Source organism: Hippocampus guttulatus, chromosome 5, assembly GCF_054856545.1.
Source record: "Hippocampus guttulatus isolate MCC_2025c chromosome 5, RoL_Hgut_1.0, whole genome shotgun sequence".
NCBI lineage: Eukaryota > Metazoa > Chordata > Actinopteri > Syngnathiformes > Syngnathidae > Hippocampus > Hippocampus guttulatus.
In genome coordinates, this window is record NC_141265.1 from 8,674,687 (window position 1) to 8,701,867 (window position 27,181).

The window sequence follows — 27,181 nt, forward strand, 5'->3', positions numbered from 1 at the left end:
TTTTTATTCTCATATGCATCTAATCGCTTGAAGGCGCCCAGAACTACTTCCTGCTTCCTTGTCTAAGTACAGTAGTATGGTAAATGTCGTTTTAATAGCTTAATGGTGCAATCGACGCAAGGCAATCTGAGCTTTTCTTGCTGGACCGGCGTGAGGTAAATGACACAGCCAGCTTCAATACTTGCTGGGACAGAGCAAAAAAATATTCGATATGGTGAGTGCATTGACTTGTTTTTAGCTGGTGAACTGTCAACAGAGATCGCATTAGCCAAAGTAATAACACAGCCGCTGGTCAGCAGATTGAGTAGCGCCATTCAAACTCGGTTTTCATTTGTCGGAGGATCCTCTCCTTTGTTCGAAGCAACCCCCGTGTAGTTGCACGGCGAACAAAAACAAGCGAGACACGCGGTGCTACCATCTGTTTTCGACCAGTCCGAAACTAGCATAATCGTGCTAAATCTATTAAATACACTAATGGCACAACTGTAAAATGTAATACACTATTTAAAATACAAAGCTTCACAGAAAGAATGCACCTTTTAACTCGGTGGCTCTCATGTATGATTTAAAAACAAAACACCCTTTCATTGATATTGCGCCTCATAATACGGTGCACCTAATGGTCCGTAAAATACGGTGTATCTAAAAAGCGTGGAAGTGCAGGCATTTAGAAAACTTACACACAAACAGGAATATGGTGTTTGTTGCATTTGTTGTAGCCACTGATTATTGTAAATAATTGAGAAGTGATCAAGTTCATTTGACAGTTGTCCAATTTATTTAATTTACAGAAGCTACTGACCTTAGCAAGATCCTCAGGTCCTCCAAGAGGCAACTGTGGCCGATGAGATGAGGTTCTAATCAGAGAATCTGGCCCCATCTCCAAACGAGGCCGTTTGATGTCTCCAAACTCCATCTCTGAATGGCTACTAGGCTCCGGTAAGTAGATGTGTTCATAGCGGATATGCTGCTCTTGTCCTCTGCAACAACAAAATTGTGTAGAAATAAAAATGAAAATATCTGTGAACTAAAGAAGGACAAGCAACTGATGCACCCCTTAAAAATGTTTATAATTCACTTGATCACAGTTGAGTTCAGACCATAAATGTAACACAAAGTCCGATTCCTAAACAATTTATTAAAATTTCAAATTCATCTGACATTACCCTTAAAAATAAATGGCTTACAGATGAAGTGACTTGGAAAAATTGCACCATACATGTACACACACATTTGGCAAAGACTCACCATAACTTGCCACTCGTGTGCACAACTACTGAGATGACAAGAAGGGGTGTGGCCCTCCTCGCTATCCTTAATCAAGTGGACATCCCTTACGAATACACATGGCATCCCTTACAGATACAAATAGCTCACTACTTAAAGTCACCGCGAAAGGAGAAGGTGAGGGGGAAAAAAAGAAAATTTGGTGCCAAAGAGCCAATGTCTCAATTTTTGTTAAAAAGTGGAAGTCAACCCAAAAACGTTCCTTACAATAATATGTTCGTTGCAGCCCCACTAGTCTAAACACAGAATTCTCATTAATATCACGTATGTAGAATATGAGTCAAGCAGTAAAATTCACCCAATTTTGTCTATCTCAGGGGACCGCCATGTTGCCACTTGCTACCGATTGAAAACTACATCACAGTTGCTCAGCTACATCATGGCTCAACTTCAGAAAACAGGAGTTAATCCTAAACATGGTGTTACAGAAGATGGACCATGTGTGAATTAAACTGAATTATGAAAGAAAAGTAAGACTAAGGCTACATTCAGACTGCAGGTCTTAATTTTCAATTCAGATTTTTTGGGTGAAATCCAATTTTGCTGCGTAATCGTTAATATATATTAATTGCAACTTGAGTTTGCCCGGTGTGTGTAAATCAAATGTGTCTCCAAAGTGATCCACATGTGCAGAAAAGGAGACTACGTCACTCACAACGTAGTGTTTACGGAAATAAATATGGTCCAGTGCGTAGGGGCTCATCTTTTTTTCTCATCTATACAAAGGAGCGACCGAGAAGTGGAATTAAATTCAAGTCAAATTTAAAGTAAACACTGTTACGCTAAACAAATTTGCAGATTCACGGACAATTGGCAACCTCACTTGCAAGCAGTGTATAAACTGTATTTCCATTCTTAAAAAAAAAATAAAAAGATTACCTCAAATCTGCCCTGTAGTCAGATTCCAGAAGGGCAGTAACTTTGCTACCAATGTCAAAATGGAAATGGCTTTTGAAGAGCAGAGGGGAATACACAACCATAATTGATGGCCTCGACCCACAATGGCCTCGTGTGTGGTTTGTGTACATACCAAGAAGCATGGATTCTCTCTGTCTAGTTGAGTGCTAGTGTGCTGGTGTAATCTGCGCTATCCTCTGCCAAAACGACAGATTACATCTTGATATGTATACTGTACATTATGCCACTTGCGTGATATGCAAGACTGCACCCACATTGAAAAAGGACAATTAATAAAAGATGTTTGTCAGCGATTCTTATCTAACCACTGCTGAAGAAAATGCTAGTAAAATTCATCGCCACATGGCCAGATGGTTAAACACAAACCAGCCATCGCCCCTGCCACCCCCGTATTCACTCACATTCTTTTTCATCTTCATAGATGGCTGGCACTTACATAATCACACCAAGCGCGAGCCCACCCCCCACAACCCATCTCTCTGTCCCTATTTTCTTTCCTCCTCTCGTGAGCGTGCAGAATAATCTGATCCCTGGGGAGGATTTGTCTGGAGGATGAGAGAACGAGATGCATGGAAGGATGGGGGAGGAGAGAGTGCAAAACAACACAAACATCAACACCAAACAACCAGCTCTATTAGATTCTCACTGGCTCGGCGATGATTATGGCAAGAATAGCGATTATGTGTGCTGATAGCCGCCCCGTTATTGGGAAAACACTACAATGAGTATGTGTCTGCCAATCTATTTGCTACTCGAAAGCGGAATAGCTCCACAACTGAACAAGCCACAGAGGCTGCTTACTAAAAGGCTACACTCAGAATGAATGAAAGAGTGCAGATATAAATGGAGACGTATTGAAAAATAAATAAATGAATAAACCCAGATCATAAATCATTTATGTTCATATTATGCGGATGTGCCAGAGGTGGCCCCTTTTCCCCCACTTACAGCAGCACATTTTCACATACTGTAGACTGATTCGGTTTACAGTGTCTGCTTTAATGTAACATTGTAGAGGCTTGTATGTGTATTTGATTCACATGTTCGCACTGAAAGCGTTGCATCTACCTGGTGGGATTCACATACATCTTTTTGGCAAGGAAATGTTGGTCACGTTGAATGAATAAATGATCAAGTTTACATGAGAGTGAGAGAAGCCTTGTTCTAAAATTCTACATATTGGAAATCTGTTGTATGTTTTGATCGAAGGCAGACGTAAAAAAAGTTATTAAAACTGGGAAAGAAAAATACTTTTTAATTACATTGCATTAATGGGGGCGGGGGGGGGTTAAAATTACAAAATGCAACATTAAAGTTACAGTAAATAACTTCTGACTAGATCACTCTACAGGTTTGTTTTTTTTTGCAAACATGTCATCACCACATTTGTGCTCAGTAAAGAAGCCCAATTAGGTTATTTTTAATTTGCAATAGTCATTTGGTTGAGGTGATCTCAGACAGATAGGAAGCGACTGACAACGTTTTGCCTGATGTAAAAGAACAGCAAGCATAGTGGCTAACAAATTATTACATTGTTGTGTTGTATTTTTTTTCCGGTAATTACAGTGAATTCGGAGTACAGGATTATATATGAAGACTCCACTTGATGAAATATGTAGTTCATTAAAGGAAGACTAGGATAAAATCAATGGACATTTTAGTTCAAAAGCAAAGATGAGACAAAAACTTAATTTATGATTTCTTGGCGTCAATTACCGCTCTCTCAACTAAGTTGTCACGTGATTCACGGCAAAATAACACTGAGTCGCGAGTTCTCGCGAGATTCACAGCTGAAATTACACTACGTCAGTCGGCGAAAAGTTCCTGGTCAAATACTACTGTGTAAAAGTGGAGCATTAATGGTCATGCTTTGCACAACCCCCAGGAGAAAGAAAAGATGTGATAGATAAACACATTTATATTACACTGAAGTGGAGAGAAAAAAAAATAAACAAAACTTATGCTTAATTTTAGCCAAAGGGAAAGGAATGTGGGCACGATGTAGCTGAGAAAATACAACAAAACTGAAGAGATATGTTGCAGTTCACCACAAAAACATTGTGGTAAGTTACAAAAAAAAGTTTGGTGGTGGTTGTTTATAACGCAACATTAACCCAATGTCTGTAAAGCTCCAATAAAAAAACGTGAACAAATGTCAACAATCCCCAACCTTAGATCAGAAAGTAATGTCATTCAAATCTACAGGGTCCACTACTTCAGTAATGTAATGACGTAAATCATATGTCATTATAAAGTGGCATGATAAGGGGCTGGTAGTATTTGAACATGAAAACCTTACCTCTCATTTCCAGGTTGGAACTCGGAAAGCAAGGAGGGCCGACGGCGATGAGGCTGAGCCAAGTGCGAGCTGTAGTCCCTCGCATGATGGGAGTGGTAGTCCACCATTCCAACTTCCTAGAGAAGAAAATGCAACAAATGCAGGAGCAGACATAAATCATATTTTGACATAACCAGCCCTTCCTACATGTGAACACATTTTATCAGAAATGTGTACATAGGCATTAAGGATCAAGCGCAGGTGCAACTTTGTGGAGGGCATTATTGTGTCTTTTATTTCTGGGACATAAGGGGTGTTCACACGGCACATATTTGCTCCGGCGCAGCACCGATGTATTTTGTTGCGATATATTTTGCACCGCAGCAAATTGTGTGGAGCGTTCACACGTACAAAGCCGCTGAGCGTGTCTGCACCGGCACAGCGTCGGTGCAGCCCCACTTGCGTTCACACGGCAGTTTCTGCAGCGGAGCAAAATGACAGAAAACAAATGAGCTGTCGTGTTGGTTCTTTTTAAAACGTATACACAACTCAAGCGACTACTGGACAGGCACGTCCTTCTCCTTCTCGGTCTCCGTGCCTTCTGCTCGAGAGTGACCGCCCCCGAAAACGTAAATCAACGATGACTTCAATGACACTCAGAAAAGCAAATACGTAATGCGCCAAACAGAAAATCAAGAGAGGAAATCACAAAATAAATTATATGGGGGGCGGGGGTTGTGAACACACAACAAAGGAACAAACTACACAAACAACTCCGAGACAGTCCAGTCTCCTACAAAAGGAAAGATGTTACCAGCCAAGTCTTGTGTCGTTATTAAACAAACACATGACGGAAGTCCGACAGAGCGCGAAAGCAACGCATTCTCGCTGTACGTAAACTCTTCACAAGCATTTGCTCTGGAGCAAATTTAACCCAGTTGCGTTCACACGTGCAAATTTACACCGGTGCTGCTTCGCTAACAAGCATTTGCTCCGGAGCAAATTTTTAAACCACCTCCCTGAGGTGGATCAAATTTGGTCCGGTGTAAGCTGTTTTCAGGGGCTACGCCGGAGCTAATTTGCACGTGTGAACGCTCTACTGGGGCAGCCTCGGCGTAGCACCGGACCAAATCTTGCCGTGTGAACACCCCTATAATCTTGATAATTGCGGTGGGTGGGTGGAAACTATCCTCTCTACAAAGGCAACATGAACTTCAAACCGCTAATGAGGAAATCGAGTTGTGTGCACAATATTGTGAAGGGGAATGTTCCTAAAGAAAGCCACAAGTGAGAGTCGCTGGGGTTGTGCTCTCTCTCCAACGACATTGCATGTGTCAGTCAAGCAGACAGTATCGTAAACACAATAGTCAAGGGTTCTTTCATTAGTTTTAGTTTGGAAAGTTAAGCAGTGGAGGAATGCATTCAATGCATTTTGTGCCAGGGCTCTTACTGTGTGTGCCCGCTGAAGCTGCAAGGGTAAGGTGGCAGGGTTTGGCAGGTGCCGTGTGTCCATTGTCCTCCGGCCCGGTGGCACAGACTGGGGATGAGAGGACATCCTGGCACAGCCTCTTCCTCTACAGACCGGAAGTTGGTGTGGTTGCCAAGCGGATGAGTTTTATGTGCATCGTGGTTTCTTTCTCTAAGCCAGCACGCTGTAAAGGGAATAAAAAAAAAAATTTAAAAAACAGCCAAAATACATCAAATATGAATAGAAAGTAAATACATTACAAATACAATCGCTAAAACATATACACAGGATGAAAGCAAAAATCAAAACAATTGCTGGCGGTGAATACGGCAAAGAAAATAAGCACGTGCAAATGTACCTTAACTCAACGTAATGTGAAATGAATACATAATACTGGATGAGAATGCTTAAACAGCGACGTCAATCATTTACAACCATCAAAGAGAAATCCATCACTCATTGCTATCAAAGCCCCTCAAGCTCTTCAATGGCAAAACACTCCACTTAAGACTACAAATTCACAGCAAGATAGAGTGTGTTGAAATCCTAAAAACAGCAAGTGAATTGTTGAGTCATACTCGTATACAGCTCAGTTTAAGAATTTATCTTTTTCAGTACAAAAATCAGTACAATAAAATAACAGAACATAAAATACCAATTCAAATGGCAAATGATAAGGGCAATTTTAAAGTGAATAAGCAATCCGAAATAGGGGTGTTTTGAGAAAAGTTTTAAAGGGGGATAGTGAGTCTGTGTTGCAAAGGTCAGGTGATAAGTTCCAAAGATGTGGGGCACAGCGGCTGAAGGCTCTGTTCCCGACCGTGGTCAGACAGGCAGAAGGAACGGAAAGAGGGAGGGCAAAGATCTGATGGTGTAGCAATGTGAATTAGTTCAGAGAGATAAAGCCGCGATATGGAGAGATATAGCCCTTGGAGGTACAGATCAGTACAGTAATCCCTCGTTTATCACGGTTAATGGGGACCAAAACCACCCGCGATCAACAAAAATCCACGAAGTAGCGACCAGTTAACATATAAAGGTAAAAAAATATATATACTTTTTTTAAAATGTATTTTTAATGAATAAAAAAATAATGAATAAAAAATCCACGATGCACTGAATCCGCGATAAATGAACCAGCGAAATAGCGAGGGATCACTGTATTTTGTATTGAATGCAGTTCCGGACAGGGAGCCAGTGAAGTTGGTGTAAGACTGGTGTGATGTGTTGGGTGAAGGGGGTCCTTGTGATTATGCGAGCATCAGAGTTCTGGAAAGTTGTAATTTGTGTGTAACTCCGGGTTAAAAATCTTGCCGTTTACATTAGATTAAGTTCCTCTCAACATTTTTTTGAGCAAACGTTTCCTTTACACAGTTTTCTGTTAATGTGCTTTAATGCTGTCAGTGTGCATTCTTTTAATGGTTTTATGAATGTCGTTAACTGTTGTGTTTGTGAATGCTTGTAGGTGTTGTGTCTTTGGCTGTGTGAAGCACAGTGAGTTGCCTTGTGTATGAAATGTGCTGTGTAAATAAAGCTGCCCAGTGCGCCATATAAATAAAGCCGCCTTGCGTTGCCTTGCCTGTGCGGAAGCTGCAGCCAGCCGCAGCGTCTAACTCAAATACAAAGGGTGTCAAGTCAAGTCAAGTCAACTGTATTTATAGAGCACTTTCAAACAGCCATCGCTGCATACAAAGTGCTGTACATGGAGCAATTTAACATGCACAATAAATAGTAAGACCAATCGGTAATAAAGGCGGTAGAAAGCACCAAACAGTAAAACCAAGAACAAATCTAAGTCATGCTGAGTCGAATGCCAAAGAATACAAGTGAGTTTTGAGGAGGGTTTTGAAGATGGGCAGCGAGGAGGCTTGCCGAATGTTCAGTGGGATGTCATTCCAGAGAGAGGGACCAGCAACAGAAAAGGCTCGATCCCCTCTGAGCCTCAGTTTAGTTCTTGGTACTTCTAATAATGTCTGGTCCACAGACCTGAGGCGCCGGACAGGTGTGTAGGGGCGGATGAGCTCAGAGAGGAAAGGTGGCGCGAGATTATTCAGACATTTGAAAACAAATAAGAGGATCTTGAAAATAACTCTAAAATGTATGGGGAGCCAGTGAAGGGATGCCAGAGTAGGAGTTATGTGCTCCCTCTTACGAGTACCAGTCAAGAGGCGAGCAGCGGCATTCTGGACCAGCTGAAGGCGCTTAATGGAGGACTGGCGGACTCCAAAGTAAAGGACATTGCAGTAATCGAGCCGGGATGTGACAAAGGCATGAATTACTGTCTCAAAGTGTTCATGTGAGAGGAGAGGTTTTATTTTGGCCAGCTGTCTAAGGTGAAAGAAGCTGGATTTAACAACGGCACCAATTTGCCGATCAAGTTTGAAATCACTGTCCAGTTTAAGGCCTAAGTTTGAGACTGTTGACTTAAGATAAGGAGACAGGGGGCCCAAGTCTACAGGATGGGATGTACAAGGGCCACTGGGACCAAACAATATCACCTCTGTCTTCTTTTCATTGAATTTCAAGGAATTGTGTGCCATCCAGGTTTTGATTTCTTCCAGACAGGATAGGAGTGGCCTTAATGAGAAGGCGTCTTTCTTGCTCAGTGGGACATAGATCTGGCAGTCATCTGCATAGCAGTGGAAGGGAATACCATGTTTCCTTAAGATGGAACCCAATGGGAGCAGATACAGCGAGAACAGCAGAGGCCCCGGAATTGAGCCCTGTGGAACACCACATGACAGGGGAGCAGTGCGTGACTCAGAGCAGCCAAGGCTGACACAAAAGGTTCTGTCAGCTAAATAGGACCTAAACCACTCAAGAGCACTGCCGCCAATGCCCACCAAGTGCTGCAAACGAGTCAGCAGAATACCGTGATCCACTGTATCAAATGCTGCAGTTAAGTCCAATAAAACTAGACACACGTGGTCTCCAGCGTCATTTGCCAGGAGGATGTCATTAGAAACGCGTAACAGGGCTGACTCCGTGCTATGCATCGTCTTGAAACCTGACTGGAAGACCTCCAAGATGTTATGTTCATCCAAGAAAAAATTCAACTGCATGTGCACCACTTTTTCCAGAATTTTGGAAATGAAAGGCAGTTTAGAAATGGGCCTGAAACTTGACAGCACATCTGGATCAAGACCAGGTTTCTTGATCAAGGGTTGGACCACAGCATGTTTAAACTGTTGGGGAACTATACCAGAAGAGAGGCTGCTGTTGATGATATCCAAGACCGATGCGGCAACACTCGGGAGAACCACCTGAAAGAAGTGCAGGGGAAGAGAGTCGCAAGGGGAGCCAGATGGCTTCGTCTGGCGAACTACATCCTCCAAAAGGGTCAAGGACACAGTTTCAAAAGAATTTAGCACAGCTGAACATGGAACATGGACAGCGGGGTCAGATTCGGCATTTGAGACCGGAGTCCTAGCTGTAGAGACCTTATCAATGAAAAACTCAAGGAACCTGTTGCACATCTCGGGTGAAGAATCCGAGCAAGTAGGCAGAGGGGTTTGAGTACAGAATCTATCGTTTTAAATAGTGCGCGTGGGTTGTGACGGTTAGCTTGAATAAGGTCCGACATATTCTCTTTTGGCCTCTTTTACTGTGAGCTGGTAGTTACACCAGCAGTCTTTCCAAATTTGATAAGAGACATGCAATTTGTCTTTTTTCCACTTGCGTTCGGCTTTGCGACACCCCTGCCTAGCTGCGCGGGTAATGTCGTTAAACCATGGCTCGGGTTTAGGTTTTGGGAGCACAGTTTTTGAAGGAGCCACCAAATCCAGGATGGCACGGCATGATGAGTTGAACCAAGAGGTGAGTTCCTCTGTGTTAGACGAGGGTACGCAAAGGTTATTAAAGGCATCAGAGAAACGACTCGCAGTGCGAGGGTTAAAAATTCGGCGTTTACAACTAGGAGCGGCAGATTTCACAGCAGCATGCGATAAGACAATGTCAAATAAAACTGCCCTGTGATCAGAAATCCCATTTTCAAGGACTTCCAGATTTGACACCGGTAGACCATAAGCAAGGACAAGGTCTAAAATATGTCCTTGTTCATGTGTCGGGTTGGTCACATACTGCACGAAATTAAAAGAGTCGATAAGTCTTAAGAAGTCCTTTGCTAGTGGTTTTTCCGGACAGCACACATGGATATTAAAATCCCCCATTAGGAGGATATGATCATATCTCAGCCTGATTTCCGCAAGAAAGGTTGAAAAGTCGCTTAAAAAGTCTTTGTTGTATTTAGGAGGACGGTAAATGACAGCACAGAGCACCGGGAAAACACGACCGACTTCAAAGAAGGTTGCTTCAAAGCTGGTGGCCGATGTGGTGAATGTGCACCGTTTACATTTGAAATTGTTCTTAAAGATACTTACCGTTCCTCCACCACGGCCTGATGTCCTCGGGGTATCGAGGAAACCACAGTCAGGTGCTCGGAGAGGCGAGCTCCCCTCTTATTTCCGAACTGTAATGTCGAATGCACTGGCACCCCTTGTCCCCATGTTGCTTTCAACCACAATGTCTTCATTCTCAACACGAAATACAATGATGTCCGATGTCTGTGCAAGCCTGCACAATTATAGTGGTTGATTATTATGCTAGGCAGGCGTTAAAGAGTTGGTTTTCCGAGGTGAAGAGGGTGAGCAAGCCATACTCTAAGAACTGGCCCCTTGAACAAAACAATGTTGACATAAAAGCTTTTTTTCTATTGTGGCTTCTTTTAATGTTCTATCAACTAAGTGACCTGGTTTGTCAGCCACTGCTTGTTGGAGACAAACTTCTTGTGACAGTAAAAAATTTTGCAAATATATCTTGAGTCATTGTCAATCTTTGTCATATGAGACAACGGTATGGCAACTAAAACGATACTGAACATCAGCAAATATGGTCACGATGTACCTCTCCAAAAAAGGGTGCGAGCAAATCCCTGTGCGATGCGACCAACTAAAAAAAGTTAGCCACTCCTGTGCTGCCAGTGCAAAAGTTAGTGGACAGCCATGTGATAGAGATGGAAGCCCGGTGTAAAAATGTGCGAATAAATGTGCGCCCCCATGGAAAGAGGTCATCGTTTCTATTTTGACTCATGGAGTAAGCACTTCGCCAAGCCAACAAATATTGTCAATTGTAAATTAGCATGCAGATCCGTATGTGTAGCATGCCGATGGCACATTCCAAATCACTCTTAGCACCAGGTTAATTTCACCATACAATCATTTAATATTTCTATGATATCAATGTTAATCAACACAGTAATGTGTTTATTTGAAGCAAGGCGATGTTTAAATCTTGCGTGTAGATGGTAAACTTCACATTTCACCTTTAGGCGATATATCTGAGTGAAATATATTTCGCGTTCAATTAAATTTTGTGGTTGATGTTTTTGTACAATATTTGATTAGAGCAGTGGTTCTTAACCTGGGTTTGATCAAACCCCAGGGGTTCGGTGAATCGGTCTCAGGGGTTCGACGGTGCCTCTGCCATGGAGGTTAAGACACACCCGACTCAAAATGTCAATTAGTTACGACACACCTGCTTGGCCATCATTGGCTGCAGATGATCACATTACATTGCTTGTCCAATCAGTGCTGCGGGAAATTTAGTTCGCTCAGTAGTCAACGTGTGACTGTCGTGATAGTACGTCGTGTGGTTTTAAAAAACTATACTTATGCCATTTAATTTACTTTTTTGTGTTTTTAATAAATGTGTTTTTGTTAATGTCTTGAATTTGTATAAAATGTTTTTTTTTATTTTTCACTAGTGAAGGGTTTGGTGAACGTGCATATGAACTGGTTGGTTTCGGTACCTCTAATAAGGTTAAGAACCAGTCGATTAGAGGGAAAAGAATTGTTATATTTGAGTGAAACTTGATAGTCAATACAGTACACCTTTGTTTTGTACAATTTGAGTTCAATTTATGCCGTGCGAAACGTACAGTTTGTGTTTTTCAAGAATATTTTATGAACATGAAACACATTATCCATCATATTGCCATTATCTATTATCGCTGCTCAATATTAACAAGTCCTAAAATGGAAGGATGAAAAAAGACGTATTTGAGGCCCAGCAAAGAAAAAAAAAAAAGTTGATATGAACCAACCAGCATTTAATGCATGCTGAGCTAAAGACATTTGCCAGAAAAGGACAAAAACACATATGGCAGTCACAAGAGCTGCAGAGGGCAACAAACCTGAATCAAGAAAGGGGACCAGCACAATGAAAGCGCTTTGACATTAAATGTGAGGCGAATGGGGCCTTCCAGACAAGAGGCTAAACACATGCACTGGCTCTGCTACAAACACCCACAGGCGAGCCCCTGGCTCAAAGCCAACAGTGGGGATGAACTCAGTCACCTCACTCTCTCACTCCAGCACACTTTACTTAGCCAATTTTAGGAGCTCTCCACACAGTGGAGTGGGCTTTGGCCTTCAGTAGTCAATACCTCATCGCAACCTTCTCAATGATTTATCGAATGGCTGAGGAAATACTAGCAAGGAAGCACAGCAGGAGCAGGAGCTAAGGTCTTGGTTTCACCAATTTTAGATAAGAACGGTGTGGCCTCTTGTTGACACTTCAAAAAACGTTCCAAAAAAGCTTTCAAGGTAAACATGTGCTCGGCAGAGGTTGAAAAAATTACATCCAAACTCGGGATGGATGATTAATTGAAATTGAAATTGTCATTTCAATTTTGGCTTCTCTCGCATAATCGAAGAAAAACCAATAGCATGTAGAACGGCGCAGTGTGTATACGAGTGCCCTGAATGCACCATGTCGCTTGCGTAGGAGCATTTTCTTTAATCAATCAAGGCAGAAACATTCTTTTTTTATGCCTCTTATTTAGATTGACATCAACATGTTGCTTCTGTTTACATTTCCATCCATCCATCCATTTTCTGATTCATTGAACCTCATACGGTTCACGGGGCGTGCTGGAGCCTATCCCAGCTTTCTTCGGGCAGTAGACGGGGCACACCCTGAATTGGTTGCCAGTCAATCGCAGGGCACACATAGACAAACAACCATCCGCGCTCACACTCACATCACACCTAGGGACAATTTAGAGTGTTCTCTGTTTACATTTGATAATTTTATATAGCAGCACTATTAGATGCCTTTCACATTTGATACAGGTCTGTTTCATGTCACTTCAAAACAAAGTAAGAAAACATAAGAAGTCATAGTGTGTTGTATTTTTTTTTTGATTGATTAACTGAAAATATATCCTGTTATATCATGATAGTGATATAAAATGGCCTATATGGTGATAGGGTTTTCCCCCCATATGGCCATTCACTAGAATATAGAATTTATAGTTCTATTCTATTTTACACCATGTTGTATTTTGTTTTTTGCGGGCGAGTACCGGTCAGAATGGCAGTAAGAGCCACACGCACATGCGCCCACAAAAAGGTTCTGCCTGTGCACAGTGCTCTCCCTTGGCGCTGCAGCAGAACCTAAATTGTTTAGAGCAACAATGACAAACGATGAGAACACTCAGTGTAATCTAGAATATGCTTCTAAAATAGCCTTTGTCTGACTTGCTTGATAAAAAGCCTTCTCATTGAACGGTATCGTCAGAGAGTAAAGGTTAGCAATAGACAGGTTAGCAATTGTGACGTGTCTTCAAATAGAAGTTTAACAAGTGTAAATTATTTGGTGACAAATTTCATGCAGCAAGCAAGCAGCACAAGCAGACAGATGCACACAATGTGGTCAAATAAGATAAGATAAGATATCCTTTATTAGTCCCACACTGGGGAAATTTACAAATAAAATACAAATAAAAACAATGTGAGACAATATCATTGCGGTCTGTGGGGCCTAGCGGTATTACAACACTGCTAGCTTCCAATATATGATAATATGAGTCCACTTTTCTGAGACATCTTTCTGGAACTGTGTTTATTAGAGCATAGAAAGCTTTGCACAGCAAAATAGCAGGCAAATTAATAAATGCCTGGACTCTAGAGAGAAAATCGACTCGCAAAACCGCTACGGCCTACGCCAGCTAGAAGGTGTGGCCTATAAGGTTAAAAATATATTAATATAAGTAGTTATATATATTTTATATATATATTTTTCCCCAATACAAATTTACTATATTATTTACTATACTATACATATTTATTATTTGTAATGTTTGTTTTCACAAGAGTGTTGATTTTGACTTTCGATGTCTGCAAAATAAATGTTTTCAAAATTACATTTCAGTCAATTAATCTAATCTTGTTTTGATTTAGATAAAAAAAGACCAATTGCAAAATAGGCGACATTGATGGCACTTGAACACAACTTTTACCTCATTACTTTTATCCAAAATAATTCTGCATCTAGGAGTGTACAGTATTATAAGTAGCTGTAGAGACCTCAGGGTACAGCACTTGAATCACGATCAGGTCAGCCCAGCCGGCCTGTAGATTGTGTGCCTACTAAAAGACAAAAAAAGCTGCAAAAACCTAGAGTGCTGAGCTGCTGCACGATCACTCATCGCCATTGTGTTGTAGACACCAGAATCAATAAATCACATAATGCCAACGATCCAAGCATAAAAAACAATATTCATTAATGCACAATGACAACTTACTCATGCCCATCCCTGCAGGAGACAAAATCCAACGGTAACAGAGTACAAACATTTCTATCACTGGGGTCATTTTCTATACTTAACTACAGAATACAGTTTTCATTTAATTCTGGCCTTGAGTCAGTAAAATTTAGTTACAATATAACCGAATATCTGATGCATATGGCTATTTGTGCCACAGTGATGCACAAAATTGCATGCCTCCTTTGACACGTCTGAGCCTCTCATGACATGGTGTGAAAGCACGCTGACGTTTGCGGCCTCAAGTTATGAGATTTTCCCTTGCATATTTGGCATTGTTATGAAAGCCCACCTGCAATTCAAGCTTCCTATGTCAAGTAGCAGGAAATGAAACTGAGGGGTGCACTTGTCGTCTGGGCTGACCTAGTTCCCCTTCATGCTACTTAATTATTCAGGAGCTTTGAAATGTTCTTCCGTGTGGAAGCATGCAACGCGGGTGGCTGTTTGCCGCTCCTAACAGCAGCCTCACAGTAATTCTATTTTAGCCTAAGAGGCTTCGACAAGTGTGTGCAATACCTTTGAAGGGCTGGATTGACACTACTCACAAGTTCCCAATCAGAATTTACGATCGCTAAATCACAGTATGTGTATTTCAATTGACACATAGTTGATATGGCTGTGTTTCCATTCGCAAAACACGTGAAACAGGCCCAAATCCTAAATAACATAACTCCATATGTGGCAACCCTAAGCAATTACAACAAAGAAGAAAGCAGCAATAAATACAAACTGCAAATATGAAACATTACAAATCATGCGAATGGCTCACTGTGGCGAACACTGATGGGACAAGCCGAAAGGGCACAAGAACGTAGCGAGCCTGGTCTGACTCTTTCCTGTTGATTTAATTGAGGGCAAGCTGTACACATACATTATTCAACTGGCTGCAATCCGCAGTTATTGTCCTTTACTTGTACAGTGGAACCTCGATTAAATTGACTCATTGGAGGACAGGGGTTGTCCGTTAGAGCAGATTGTCCATTAAAATTACCTCCTTTTTCTGTGGCCAGAAAACATCCACTGCAGTACAAAATTATTGTCAATAACTATGAAAAAAAGCTTCACGCTAAAGATTAGCCAGATCGAGCTATGTTTGTTCATTTCCTTTTGCACCTCCGTTAAGATTGGATTCCATAAATAGGGCTTGACAAAAAAAACAACTGTATACTGTACCGAACATGCGTTTGGGAGACGAGGACACACTTATTACATGACAAGAGCTGGTTCCAGTAAACAGGCATAGATATGAATATGCAGAAATTACACACACCCTTTGAACTGTGTGGTGAAGCTATTCTAATGTCCATGCATTCCATTAGCCTTGGTGAGAAAGCTGGCCCTGCTAACATGGCCGCCACATAGGCAAGCCTGTGAGCCTGCTCTCGTCCACTGTATATCTGTGACAAGAGCAGCACAACCCTGAATTATGTGTACCAGTTTGTCTGCTGATTGAGCCAGAGCGACAGTAAACAACAACGGCCAATTCGGAAACTAACAGATGACTGTAAAAAGGGGTGTTTTGAGCAGACTGGACATTATTTTCTGTCTGTTAAATCAGTTGGTTCCGAGTGCGATAAATCAAGGTTCCACTGTATAGTTTACTACAAATCTGTACCATATATAAGACCTTGGCAGTAGATTACATTTACAACGTATGACGTTTTGTGTTGTCTGAGCAGATGCTGTTGTGTATGTCATTGAGCGGACTATTTTGATGATGACAAGCTTGCATTGACCAGGTAATCACGGGAGACATATCAAATACGTATCAGATTTTTACCCAGATTTGGAAGAGGCCTGATGATATCCAATTCCCTGCTTTTTTTTTCCCCTCATATGATGCCATGACGCTAAGCGTATGTGGTAATAAAAGGTATATTCACTAGAAAGTATGAAACACTCACTTATTACACCACTTTCCACAGTTCGTATGGGGGAATGCTAGCCAACGTAACTAAACGTGAAGCAAAGCTGCATAGGCAAAAGTTTGCTTTGCATCCATCGTCAACATAGCATGAGTCATTAATCATCACCTTGATGGCAGAGGAAAAGCTACACTTCTGGAGGTATCGTTATCACGAAGGGAGGACGAGAAGGAAGGAGAAAGACGTAAAGCCACGCTAACTGCTAGGCTATTGAGAGTTAGTCTCAAAATGCCAAAATAAGTGATTGTGTGATCCAGTAAAGTGGTCACAAAGGTCCGACTAACGCCGTGTTTTAGTGGAGAGTCACCAACATTGAACAGCAAAATAGCAGGCAACTTAATAAGTGACTGGAGAAAAAATAATACAGAGCAAAGGTTCACAGCTACGGAGGACCGGCAATGAAGTAGATCATCACAGATTGCATCAGCCGAGAACTTTGCATCGTTTCAGCAGCAATAGTGGATATCGGAATTAGAAAAATAACATGCCAGAGAAGACGTGCACAAGAAGTACATTGCAAAACTATTGTCCATGCATAAACTTATCAGTCTGTTGTTATTTGAGTGATGAGTGTTAATTTTGACATTTCAGAACTGGTTTATGTAATTCATAGACACAGATATTTGAATGAATATAGAAAACTAAATTTAAAAAAACAGATGCACTGTTTATTTAAAACAGGCATGCCCAGCTGCGGTGTAGGTACCAGATCTACTCGGGTCGGTCAGATCAGCTCGGGGCGGGGGCTGCGCCTTTTGATGGTGTCATGCTACAGTAACTCCAGATGGACAAACGACATTAGACCCCATTGTGCATCAGTCAGCATCTGCTCATGTTTTCTTTTATTCGCATTTGTTAGTTCAATTCACATCGAGGTTTGAACATTTTTACAATTCAAATGCAGGGAATTACAATTAACTTTTTTTTTTTTTTTAGATATTAGTCATTTTCTTTAATTACAAAAAGATGTACTCTATTCTACTCTCTATTAATAGATTTTTTTTTAATTTACAATTGAAGCAAAACATTTTTGCTGTTATTACACTTTTCATATACCGGTAATCCATCTATCCATCCATCCATCCCTTCATCATTAGCCCAATTATCAATTAGAATTCAACTACCAAATACGATTTGTTGTTAGACAACCCAAATATACTTCAATATATAAAATACATGGTCTTAATAATAGTGGGAAGCCATATTGGCAATCCAAGCTTTATCGAGGACCACAAAATATACAGAACGTTCATTACATCAACCAGAGGAGTGGCCTATAAGCTTAAAAGTCTATGAATATAAAGTGGGAAAATGTATCATGTATCAGTAATGTTATTTGTTTGTTTTCCCCATACAATCCTGAGTTTTGACTTACACTTTTGAGTTCTACACAATAAATGTTCTCAAAATTACATTGCAACAGAGCTTTTTCTTTCCAAATCAATCAATTTAACTTTGCTTCATTTCACTTGTACTGTATAATAAAATCCTTGCTTCGGGTCTCTGGGATTAGTAGTTTGTCAAAGAAGTCATTGATTCGCAAAACTGCTCCACAAAGAAAAAAAAGCATTTTTCGAGCCTTGAAATAGGGTATCATAATAGCAAAATATATATATATATATATATATCTTCTGTGTCCCTCGAATCACGCAATAGACATCCAGTTCTATTCACACGCATCTTGATTTATATGGCGCTTTAAATGTTAGAATACCCATAAAACGAAGCTGAAGAATGTGAAGACAGGACTAAAGTGGTTCATCAAAAGCACCATAACCGGCAATTACTATGTGCTTCACTTTCACTGTTACAGTACATGTCACTAACATTTTCCACAGCAAAGTCCTCACCCTTAAGGTGTATGTCCTGGAGTGCCCTTAAACACAAGCAGAAAAGACTGGCTAATCAAATGAGATAAATATATCACAACTGCTAGCCACAACTGGACCCCAATGAGAGTCATAATATGCATCTGTGTTGCGCAACAGAGTCAAGTGAATCACTTACCACAGAGCCATGTCTAATCCCTGCTTATGCGGTGTCTGCCTCTCCTAAAAAGGGGTGACTGCTTTTAACTGCAACTGAAATTCGCAGGCAAGAACATCACAATAGAAAGCTCTGTGTGAAAGACAAACGCAATGCCACTGTAATCTGGGCCTCACGTAACAGTTTAATCATGGTGAAATCTTCTAATTCCCTTCGCTTGAACAAATCCACTATTTTTAGTTGAGAGTTCAGGATGAAAAAATAAGATTTGCTTGTTGTATCGTATTATATGGCATTGTATTAATCCACCACCTCACAGTGCCTGCGATAACCAGGTAATGCCAATGAAACATGAGTAGTCTGTGGGCCTTAAAAATGATCTTGTCAGTGATGGGACCATGTGATTTTCTAGGAATGTTGTAAATGTGATCCGTGGAAAAAGTAAACGCTTGAAGAGATTTATAGAAATAATGCGTTACATATTGGCATGTATCTGTTTCTAAACTTGCAAAACGATGATTCAGAATTGTTATTGTTTATTTGTAATAATAAGATTTCATTAAAGGTCATTTGAGCAAATGTGTTATTTCAGAAGTATTTTCCAAACTGTTAAGCCTTCGCATTAACCAGGAACAACGAAGTAGCTCTCAGTTTAAGTTTGTAAGTTTAGCGGCCACGGCAAGTAGACATTTCTTTGTTTTGTTTTTCCATTAAAATGTCCTTATCAGTCAAAGATAAAACAATATTTGGTCTCCAAAAAAATTCTAATTTAAAAAAACAACTGACAATTTGGTGCACTCTTTTTTTCTCCTTAATACAATGCTGAGGGATCAGATCGAGAGTCGGTATCGACAGATCTTCAAAATCAGGTGACTGGGACACCCCTAAATACGACACCATTCTGAGTTACTTTTCAATTACATAAGCAGGATGGTCACTTTGCTGAGCTGTCATGGAAATGTGAGAACAGATGTTATCAAAATGAAGGTCTTCCTTAAAAATAGGGACAGTGGGAAAACTTTTGTCAGATCATGGCCAATGAAAGCGAAATGGGATAATGTCCAATCCAAAGTAAATGACTGTGAGAAATCCATAAAATACAACCACATTGAAGTTAGCAGAACTCTCTCAAACCAAATCAGGAACAATCCACTCGAAGCTGGGGCAAAAAAAATGCCAGACAGCTGCTCCGTCTCAATCGGTAAGAAGGAAGATGGCTTGGAGGGACGCTGTGCTCATGCGAAGCTGTGTCATGGTCACAGCCTGATATTTCCTTCTTTAGTTTCTGCATTTTTAGTTGTGGGATAATAATGTGCATGGTGACATACAAATGTTGGGCCATTTCTCTATTATAATCCCCCCCCCCACACACACTCACACACGCACCCACACAGCGAGGCCGCGCTTAGCTTTCAGTGCTGTGACAGAAAGTGAATTGTAGAGGTGGTAGGTGTGTCTTGTAGCAAACAACTTCTATGAGTGATGACTTAGAGTGAGTTCTTGTTAGCACACAGTTGTTGCCTGCGCGTTATTAGACTTAACATTTTGGGCATATGGAGTTTCACTTCGCGCCACTATAGTCGTTCCTCACCGTCAGTCCTGAAGTAACGCTGGTTCGAATCTTTTAAGATTAGCGGTGATCCACTTAGCGGAAACTTACCTCCACCACCTCAGCCTTCTGCCCCCAACTACGAGTTCTGCCTTGGCCCTTCCTGCTTTCTGTTTGCCTTTCCCCGTGGCTGTTTGGTGTTTTGCTTAAACAACATCGCAGTGTCAGTTTCCCTGTTGTGTTACTGGTGGATTGTGGACCAGAAAAATCATTGGCAACAATTATTTTTGCATGGGGTCTGCGGTTTTACCCCGTGACAGCTTTGGCCAAAAAATAGGCAAAAAGAAATGAACAAACAAAAAGAGAACATGTCTGCTTTCACAGAGGACAACAAAAATTTTGGTTTGATTTAATATTTACAATCGAGAGAATAAAATTTATAGGATCTGGACAATATTAAGTTGAACAATGTCTTCAAAGATTAATGGTTGTTGATTAATTTAATAATTGACTTGTTGTCAATCAATTGATTATAGTTGCAGTATTAATCTCGACATTGAAACCAGAGGTTTACATTCAATAGATAAAAAGACATCTGTATTTTTTTCCTTGCTGTCCAACAAATGGTCAAACCTTCCGTGTTTTAGGTCACTTATGATAATATAACAATGATAAATGTTCTTTACAAAATCAGAACCTGTTATAGAGTAAAATTACCATACCTTTAAACAATCTGGGAAGCCTCAGATAAGGATGTGATGTCTTTGGAAGCTTCAACATTTTGAGTTTGAGATACACCTTTGAGTCTATTTGAAGGCAGAGGTTAAACACACTGCTTCTCTGTGCAACGTCAGGGACACGGGTTCGGCGTGCCAGGGATGAAAGTGCTTCGAGGCAAAATGTGCATGTCAACCCAAGAACAAAAGCAAAAGACCTTGTGAAGTTGCTGGCGTAAGCTTGTACAACTTTGTCATCATTCCCAGGGAAACAAGTACCGTACTGACATGGGCTGCGGCCTACAGTCTTGGCTCAATTACACCAGTTCTGTCAGGAGGAATGGGCCAAAATTCTTGCCAACTCTTGTGAGAAACATGTGGGCGGATATCGTTGGCAACATTGCATAATTTGGGGAAATCAAGAAAAAAATGTTGAGAACGCACGTGGGTATTTTTTTAATAAGGTCTTTTTGCTTTCACTTCTTCACCCAAGCGGTTTAAGTTGTTGTTACAATATCAATTAAAAATACCAATTTGTGTTCAAAACATTGTGTTTTTTTTCTGGTTTTACAAAAATATTGAAAAATCACTGCGGCAATAGATGCTTCATGGCTGACGATATACAAAACTTAACCCAAGTCAGAAAATTTAAAGCCAGTGGTACCAAATACTAATAAAATTGATGCTAACTTCTGACTTTGAATAAAATCATGAAAAAATGTCATTAAAATAATTACGCTTTCATTATTCTGGAATTTAGCAAATAGAAATAATAAAGGTAATCTTAATTGACCTACAAAAGTATATAGTTGAGTTTAATTTTTATGTAGTTAACATAAACTTACAGTTTCAAAGTATTATTTCATTATACTGTATTATGGTATGGAAGATGTTTTTATACTTAGAATATATGTAATTTATGAATGTAATAAATACCTTCCTTCAAATAATTAATATTCACACATATATGCTGGAAATACATAAACACTGCTAAGATAACACAAATAAAAGGCACAAATTTTTCACGACCTGCAAAAAAGAAGTTACGTTGATCGAGTTAGATTGCAACTTTCTTCTGTCTTCATTTTAAGAGAATGTCACTTTCTTTTGTTGTCTTTCTAGATATATGCCAAAGTTGTATGTCCATCAATAATACAGTATAAGATCGCTGTATAATTTCATTTTCCCACACTTTACTTTATTCTGCCATGCAGGCGTTCCGACTCACAATATGTACCGGTACTAACACAGGGGTGTCAAACTCATTTTTGCCGTGGGCCACTTCGGATTTACGTCTTCTCTCGGAGGGCCGTTACGACAGTGAAACCGAATAAATATTTAATCATCACATCGTATTATTACTTGTACACAAAAAATTTTAAAAAACGATAGCTCACTAGCCTTGAAATCAGTCAATAATTGAACACAATTTTTGTTCAAGTGAGTGAAAACAGGGCCACAATGTTATTGCAAAATGTCATAGTTATTTATTACATATGACAATTTGATACAGATCTAAGCAAGGTTCATGGAAGTTGACACATGATTTGCTTTCGTGGGTCACATAAAATGATGTGGCGGGTCGGATCTGTCCCGCGGGCCTTGACTTTAACAACGAATGCATTTTTGATGATTTTTTTTCTTGAGGTCGGGCAGCTGTCTCGCTGTATTAAACTGGAAGATTTTTTTATTTTTGTCTATATGTGAAAGCTTCTGTGCATTTTTAATGAGCTGTACTTGCCATATTATGCAACCACAATTTATATTTTGAATGGCCCCAAAAGCAGTGGCCGAGAATGGCCATTTCTGAAATGTTATGACAGACTGCAAGTGTGAAAAGTGCAGCACAAACTAGCACTGTTCAGTGATCCCGCCCACATCCCGCCGCATGCCTGTTATAATGGAAACGCAACGGAGGCAAGTGGTGTGGCGCCAGGGAATAGCGGAGTGGTGTGGTGCGATTTGAGGCTAATGGAAAAGAGGCATAAGTCACTCTTGAATATAAATTGCACCAGTCAAATAAATGCATCAAGAAGAACCATAAAAAGGGCAAATAATAGGCTTCACGTGATCAAGGTTTTGGGGCCTATGGAGAAAAACAATTTAGATGACGCAATATTTCTATTGAAATAATTCATTTACAAATATTTTTATAAATGCTATTTTGTCTAAAAGGCTACAGCAGGGGTGGGCAAACTTTTTGGCTCGGGGGCCGCATTGACTTTTAAAATTTGACAGAAGGGCCAGGTCAGCACGAGCTATGGTACATTAAAAAAAACTGCATTTGTTGACAGTCCATATCAAACATCAACAGAACAAAAGCATGAAAGTACGGTATTAATATACTTTTTTTAAATGACAAAAGTGTTGTTGATGACCTATTTTAGCCTGTGCATCGCTGCAGATGGGTTGTGATCAGACCAGTAGAAGTAGAGCGATACAGAGGTACTAGGTGGTCGAAAAGATTGCCCCGCCCCCCCGTGTTCTGCAACTTCAAATCAATGCGCCACCTGGCGGTGAAATGCCTGTCATTACAAGTCCAATTGAAATGAATGCAATCATTCACATCCAACCTTAATTGTGGACCAACCTTCGGCGGGCCGGATTCGGCCCGCAGGCCGTAGTTTGCCCACCACTGGGCTACAGTGTATATTAATGAATTAATTGCTGGAGCCTATTCCAATTGACTTTAGGCAAAACGCGAATAACACCTTGAACTGGTCGACAGTCAGTCACAGGCCCCATTTGGAGACAAACAACCATTCACACCCACATCCACACCGTCACTGAGTAGGAACCGATGTCCGCACACAAGTCAGTCTCTGCCCTACACATACACATACACATACAAGGTTTTCCCTGCGTTCAAAAGTGGCGGTCGCCTCCAGCTAATTTTGTGAAGACTGCCCCTAGCCAGACCGATTGATATCGCTCAACATAGTGTCAAGCTCCAGCTGTGCTGATTGAGCGATTGATGCCCCTCTGCGGCAGCGACATATTTTAACTGCAGTTGCAGCATTGCGCCACTATGGAGGCGCTACAGTAAACAGCTGTGCACAGGAAAGACCTGAAGCAACTACCGAAGAAGAAACTGATCGAATCATGTTTTTCCCCACTGGTCGGTGCTATCGAAGTCCTGCTTTTCCCTTGGAGATTTCACAAACAGGTAAATATTGGCAGGTTGCTTTTTTTTTTGCCTGCAGGCATGTTGTGTTTATTGTCAAAGTAAAGTTGATCATTTTTTGCATTGCAGATATGGCAGGGAAAATCAGCCACTCATGGGGAAGAAAGCCAAGTCCGAGTGAAACACAGCAGAGAAATTTATACAACCGGCAGTTACTGTAATAATTCATGGAGGTGACAACATGTGGAAATTTGGTCTCAAACACTGGCGATAGTGAGGGCCGCTGTGCAGGACAGGACAAGTCGCCAAGGCGAGGCTACATAAATCAGTTTCCAATTAGGAGCAGAGCAACGCAAAGCCAACATATACGTGATCGAAACTTTTTTTTATTCCTCCTTCCATATCGTCTTAAAAACACACGAGCCAGTGGCTTTGACAAGCAGTGGCTAAATGAATTTTCCTGGCTCAGGCAAGCACTGTTATTTATGCCAAAAGCACTGTGCCCAAACACAGCAGGCAATCACTTGTGAGACAGCCATCAACCAACTACAGGCTGGACACATTAAAAAGACATGAGGTGACACCCATCCACAAAGCAGCAGAAGAGAGGGACAAGTATATTAATGATGGTAGTACCTAAAAACACTCAACTAATAAAGTTACAAAATCTAAAATAATATAGGTAATATACATTTTGGAAAATAGTTTAAGATTTTATTTTTTTTTAAATGGAGGAAACTGCACCGTGCACATGGACCACAGTGCGCTTGAAAGCTGCTTCAAAATAATCTGTGTCTCAAACTTAAGTGGCTCCACCACACAAGATATGAGTCCACCACTCTCCTAGGCAAGTTTTAATAAATGACTGCGTTAACATGATAATAGTCATATTCTTATTGGAACTCTTCACTTAAAGTATGTTTCCTGTAAAAGAAAGTGAGTCCGTTGAATTTACAGAATACATGCACGTCATGGCGCATGGTCAGGATGGTATCACGTCTGCCTTAATTGGAGCCAGGAAAAAGCCTGCATGCATACATGCAAACATACATTTATATAGACAGACAGACAGATAGACTCAAAATCATGTTGAGTATATTGAGAAAATGCAGATTAAAGGACGTTATGATTTGCCCATATTACATGTAAGTCATGAAGTGCAATGCGTACGCCTATTTATGCATTTTGGTAAACTTTTAAAATGTTCAAGTGTGTTCAACACATATGAATTAATGTTTTGGGTAAATATTTGTAGTGTGTAGACTTTCCATTGTAGTCATATGGCACAATGACAGTACTGTGAACTGAAATAAAATGGTATGCAAATCAACGCTTCAGCACAAATAAAAAGTCTCTATATTATGTCTAACGACTTATATTCCTTCATCATTAATTGCTACCTTGTTACACTGAGAAAAGTGAACTCATCTTTGAAAGATCAAGCATCATTGATTTTTATCAATTCTGAGTTAATCTTTTCTATCTCCCCATGAATTTAAATTACTTTCACACATAATCTAAACAATAATGGTCATTAATTTGGTGTTCAACTATTCAGCACGACTGCTGGAAATAGTAATTCTGAAGATAAACATGAGCTTGGCTTTTATGAGCAATACGTTACGATGATATATTAGGACAACTCAATAGAAGCACACAGTCAGTCTTCTAATAGAGGACTGCTTTATTGTACAAATCACGAGATAGCAATAAATCGACAGGGAATTGTTATGGGTTCCCTTAAAAGTGACAGAATCACGTTCAAACCACACGTAGCAGGCCTGTCATCGACGACACAATAATTACGTCACACGAAATGAAACTCTACAAACTCCGTGTATGAATCAAGTCATTGTGTTGCGTAAATAGTATTTACGATGCTAATACACTATCACATCTAAATTATTAGTGTGTCAAACGAAACATTCAACACAACGTTGGTTTATTTGTAAACTGTAACGTTTATGTTTCCGATTATGTTTCCAGGCACGTTATCACTAATACAAAACACATAGTATATTGCAAAGCAGTGTTTACACACGCAAACCGGCCGCTAGTTCGTGCATTCAGTAGTTATGAGCAGGCTAGCAAAGTTAGATGAGCAACACAATTGTAAAGACGCCAAGTAAAGGGTCGACATAGTTTAAAATGTGCCTATCCTTGAGGTATGCTGTGTGCTGCAGTGATTTCAAATCGGACACATGGTTGTATAACGTATTTAGTGGGATAAAGTTGGCGTACGCCAGCCACTCCGCGGCTGTGACAGCTAGCTTGGTCCGCTAGCACATTTAGCCATTAGCAAGCTTAGGCTAGCCATGTAGCACGTGTTTGTGAATTATAAAATAACAACTGGCTCTGACAATGGCCGGCTAACTGAGAATGCCGCGGTGACGCTCGAAAGCCGATCGACGCGACGCCTCCTCGCCCTTAATCGTTCGATCAAACGAATTGCTGCGATGTTTGCGTAACGTGGAAAGCCCAATAATGCTATGTAGGTCTCTCCCCAAAAGAATGGCTAGACCCTTTCGTCCACCAACACAAGAGACAGACCACCCCCAAAACCTGTGGACACAGAGCAATGGAGGCTAACTAACCTCTGCGGCGGAGTAAACGGGGACCATTCGGTGGCGTTGTAGCACAGTCAGCGAACGTCCCAATCCGCGTCAACGAGGTCCGGTGACGCTTTTACCGAGCTTCTCGCTTCGATGGCGCGCGTCTCCCGTGAATTACTCCACACCAAAGAATAGTTTTCCTTGTCATTTGTTCCGCTGAAGATTGAGCTCAGTCGTGCCTGGTCCTGCACAATGCGCTGATCTGCTGCTCCCTGCGGCCGACACACCACGGAGGGACTGAACCGCCTCCCTCTCTCTCCCTCTCTCCCTTTCTCTCGCTCGCCCTCTCAATAAAGCTGCATGCTCTCTCTTCCCTCCTCCGGGCAAAATTGATGGCGAGTGGTGATGTCCTCATGTCACTCGTCATTATAGTTCCACTTGCATGTGCACTTAAACGGTCCCGTTTGAATGTTTATTCAGACAGTCACAAACTCACACGTTGACGAACACAAACAAGCTCATCTTTAGCCTTCAAACAATGGATCATATTGTTTCCAGTTTGCTGTCACTGTGACTGAGTCGCAGTGTAACAGTACACTTCTCGCACTACCAAAGTACAGTACATTACATAATTCAGTTGTTCCCAAGGGCGCAGTGGCATACAGTACTCTGCCGTGAAAAATCATCAGAATACAGTATCACTTAATTTGCCTAAAAATGAGATATTAATTACAAATATATCTGTGCCTGTGTCTCTGCCAGTGGCGTCTGCT

General features: G+C 40.8%; 1 protein-coding gene across 3 annotated transcripts in view; it reads right to left on the reverse strand.

Moving 5' to 3' along the window:
- The window catches only part of ncor2 (nuclear receptor corepressor 2), an 80,125-nt gene extending 53,421 nt beyond the window's left edge, over nucleotides 1–26,704 (reverse strand). For 2 of the 3 annotated variants that reach the window (XM_086110589.1, XM_086110588.1), the window contains exons 1-4: nucleotides 26,451–26,704; nucleotides 5,934–6,135; nucleotides 4,505–4,620; nucleotides 803–980 (exon numbers count right to left, since the gene is read on the reverse strand). In XM_086110589.1, the coding sequence (XP_085966715.1) occupies nucleotides 803–980; nucleotides 4,505–4,620; nucleotides 5,934–6,038 (399 nt within the window). In that variant the 5' untranslated portion in view covers nucleotides 6,039–6,135; nucleotides 26,451–26,704. The remainder of the gene's footprint in view (nucleotides 1–802; nucleotides 981–4,504; nucleotides 4,621–5,933; nucleotides 6,136–26,450) is intronic. The other variant, XM_086110590.1, reaches the window with a different exon arrangement.
- Between the last annotated feature and the right edge of the window lie 477 nt (nucleotides 26,705–27,181).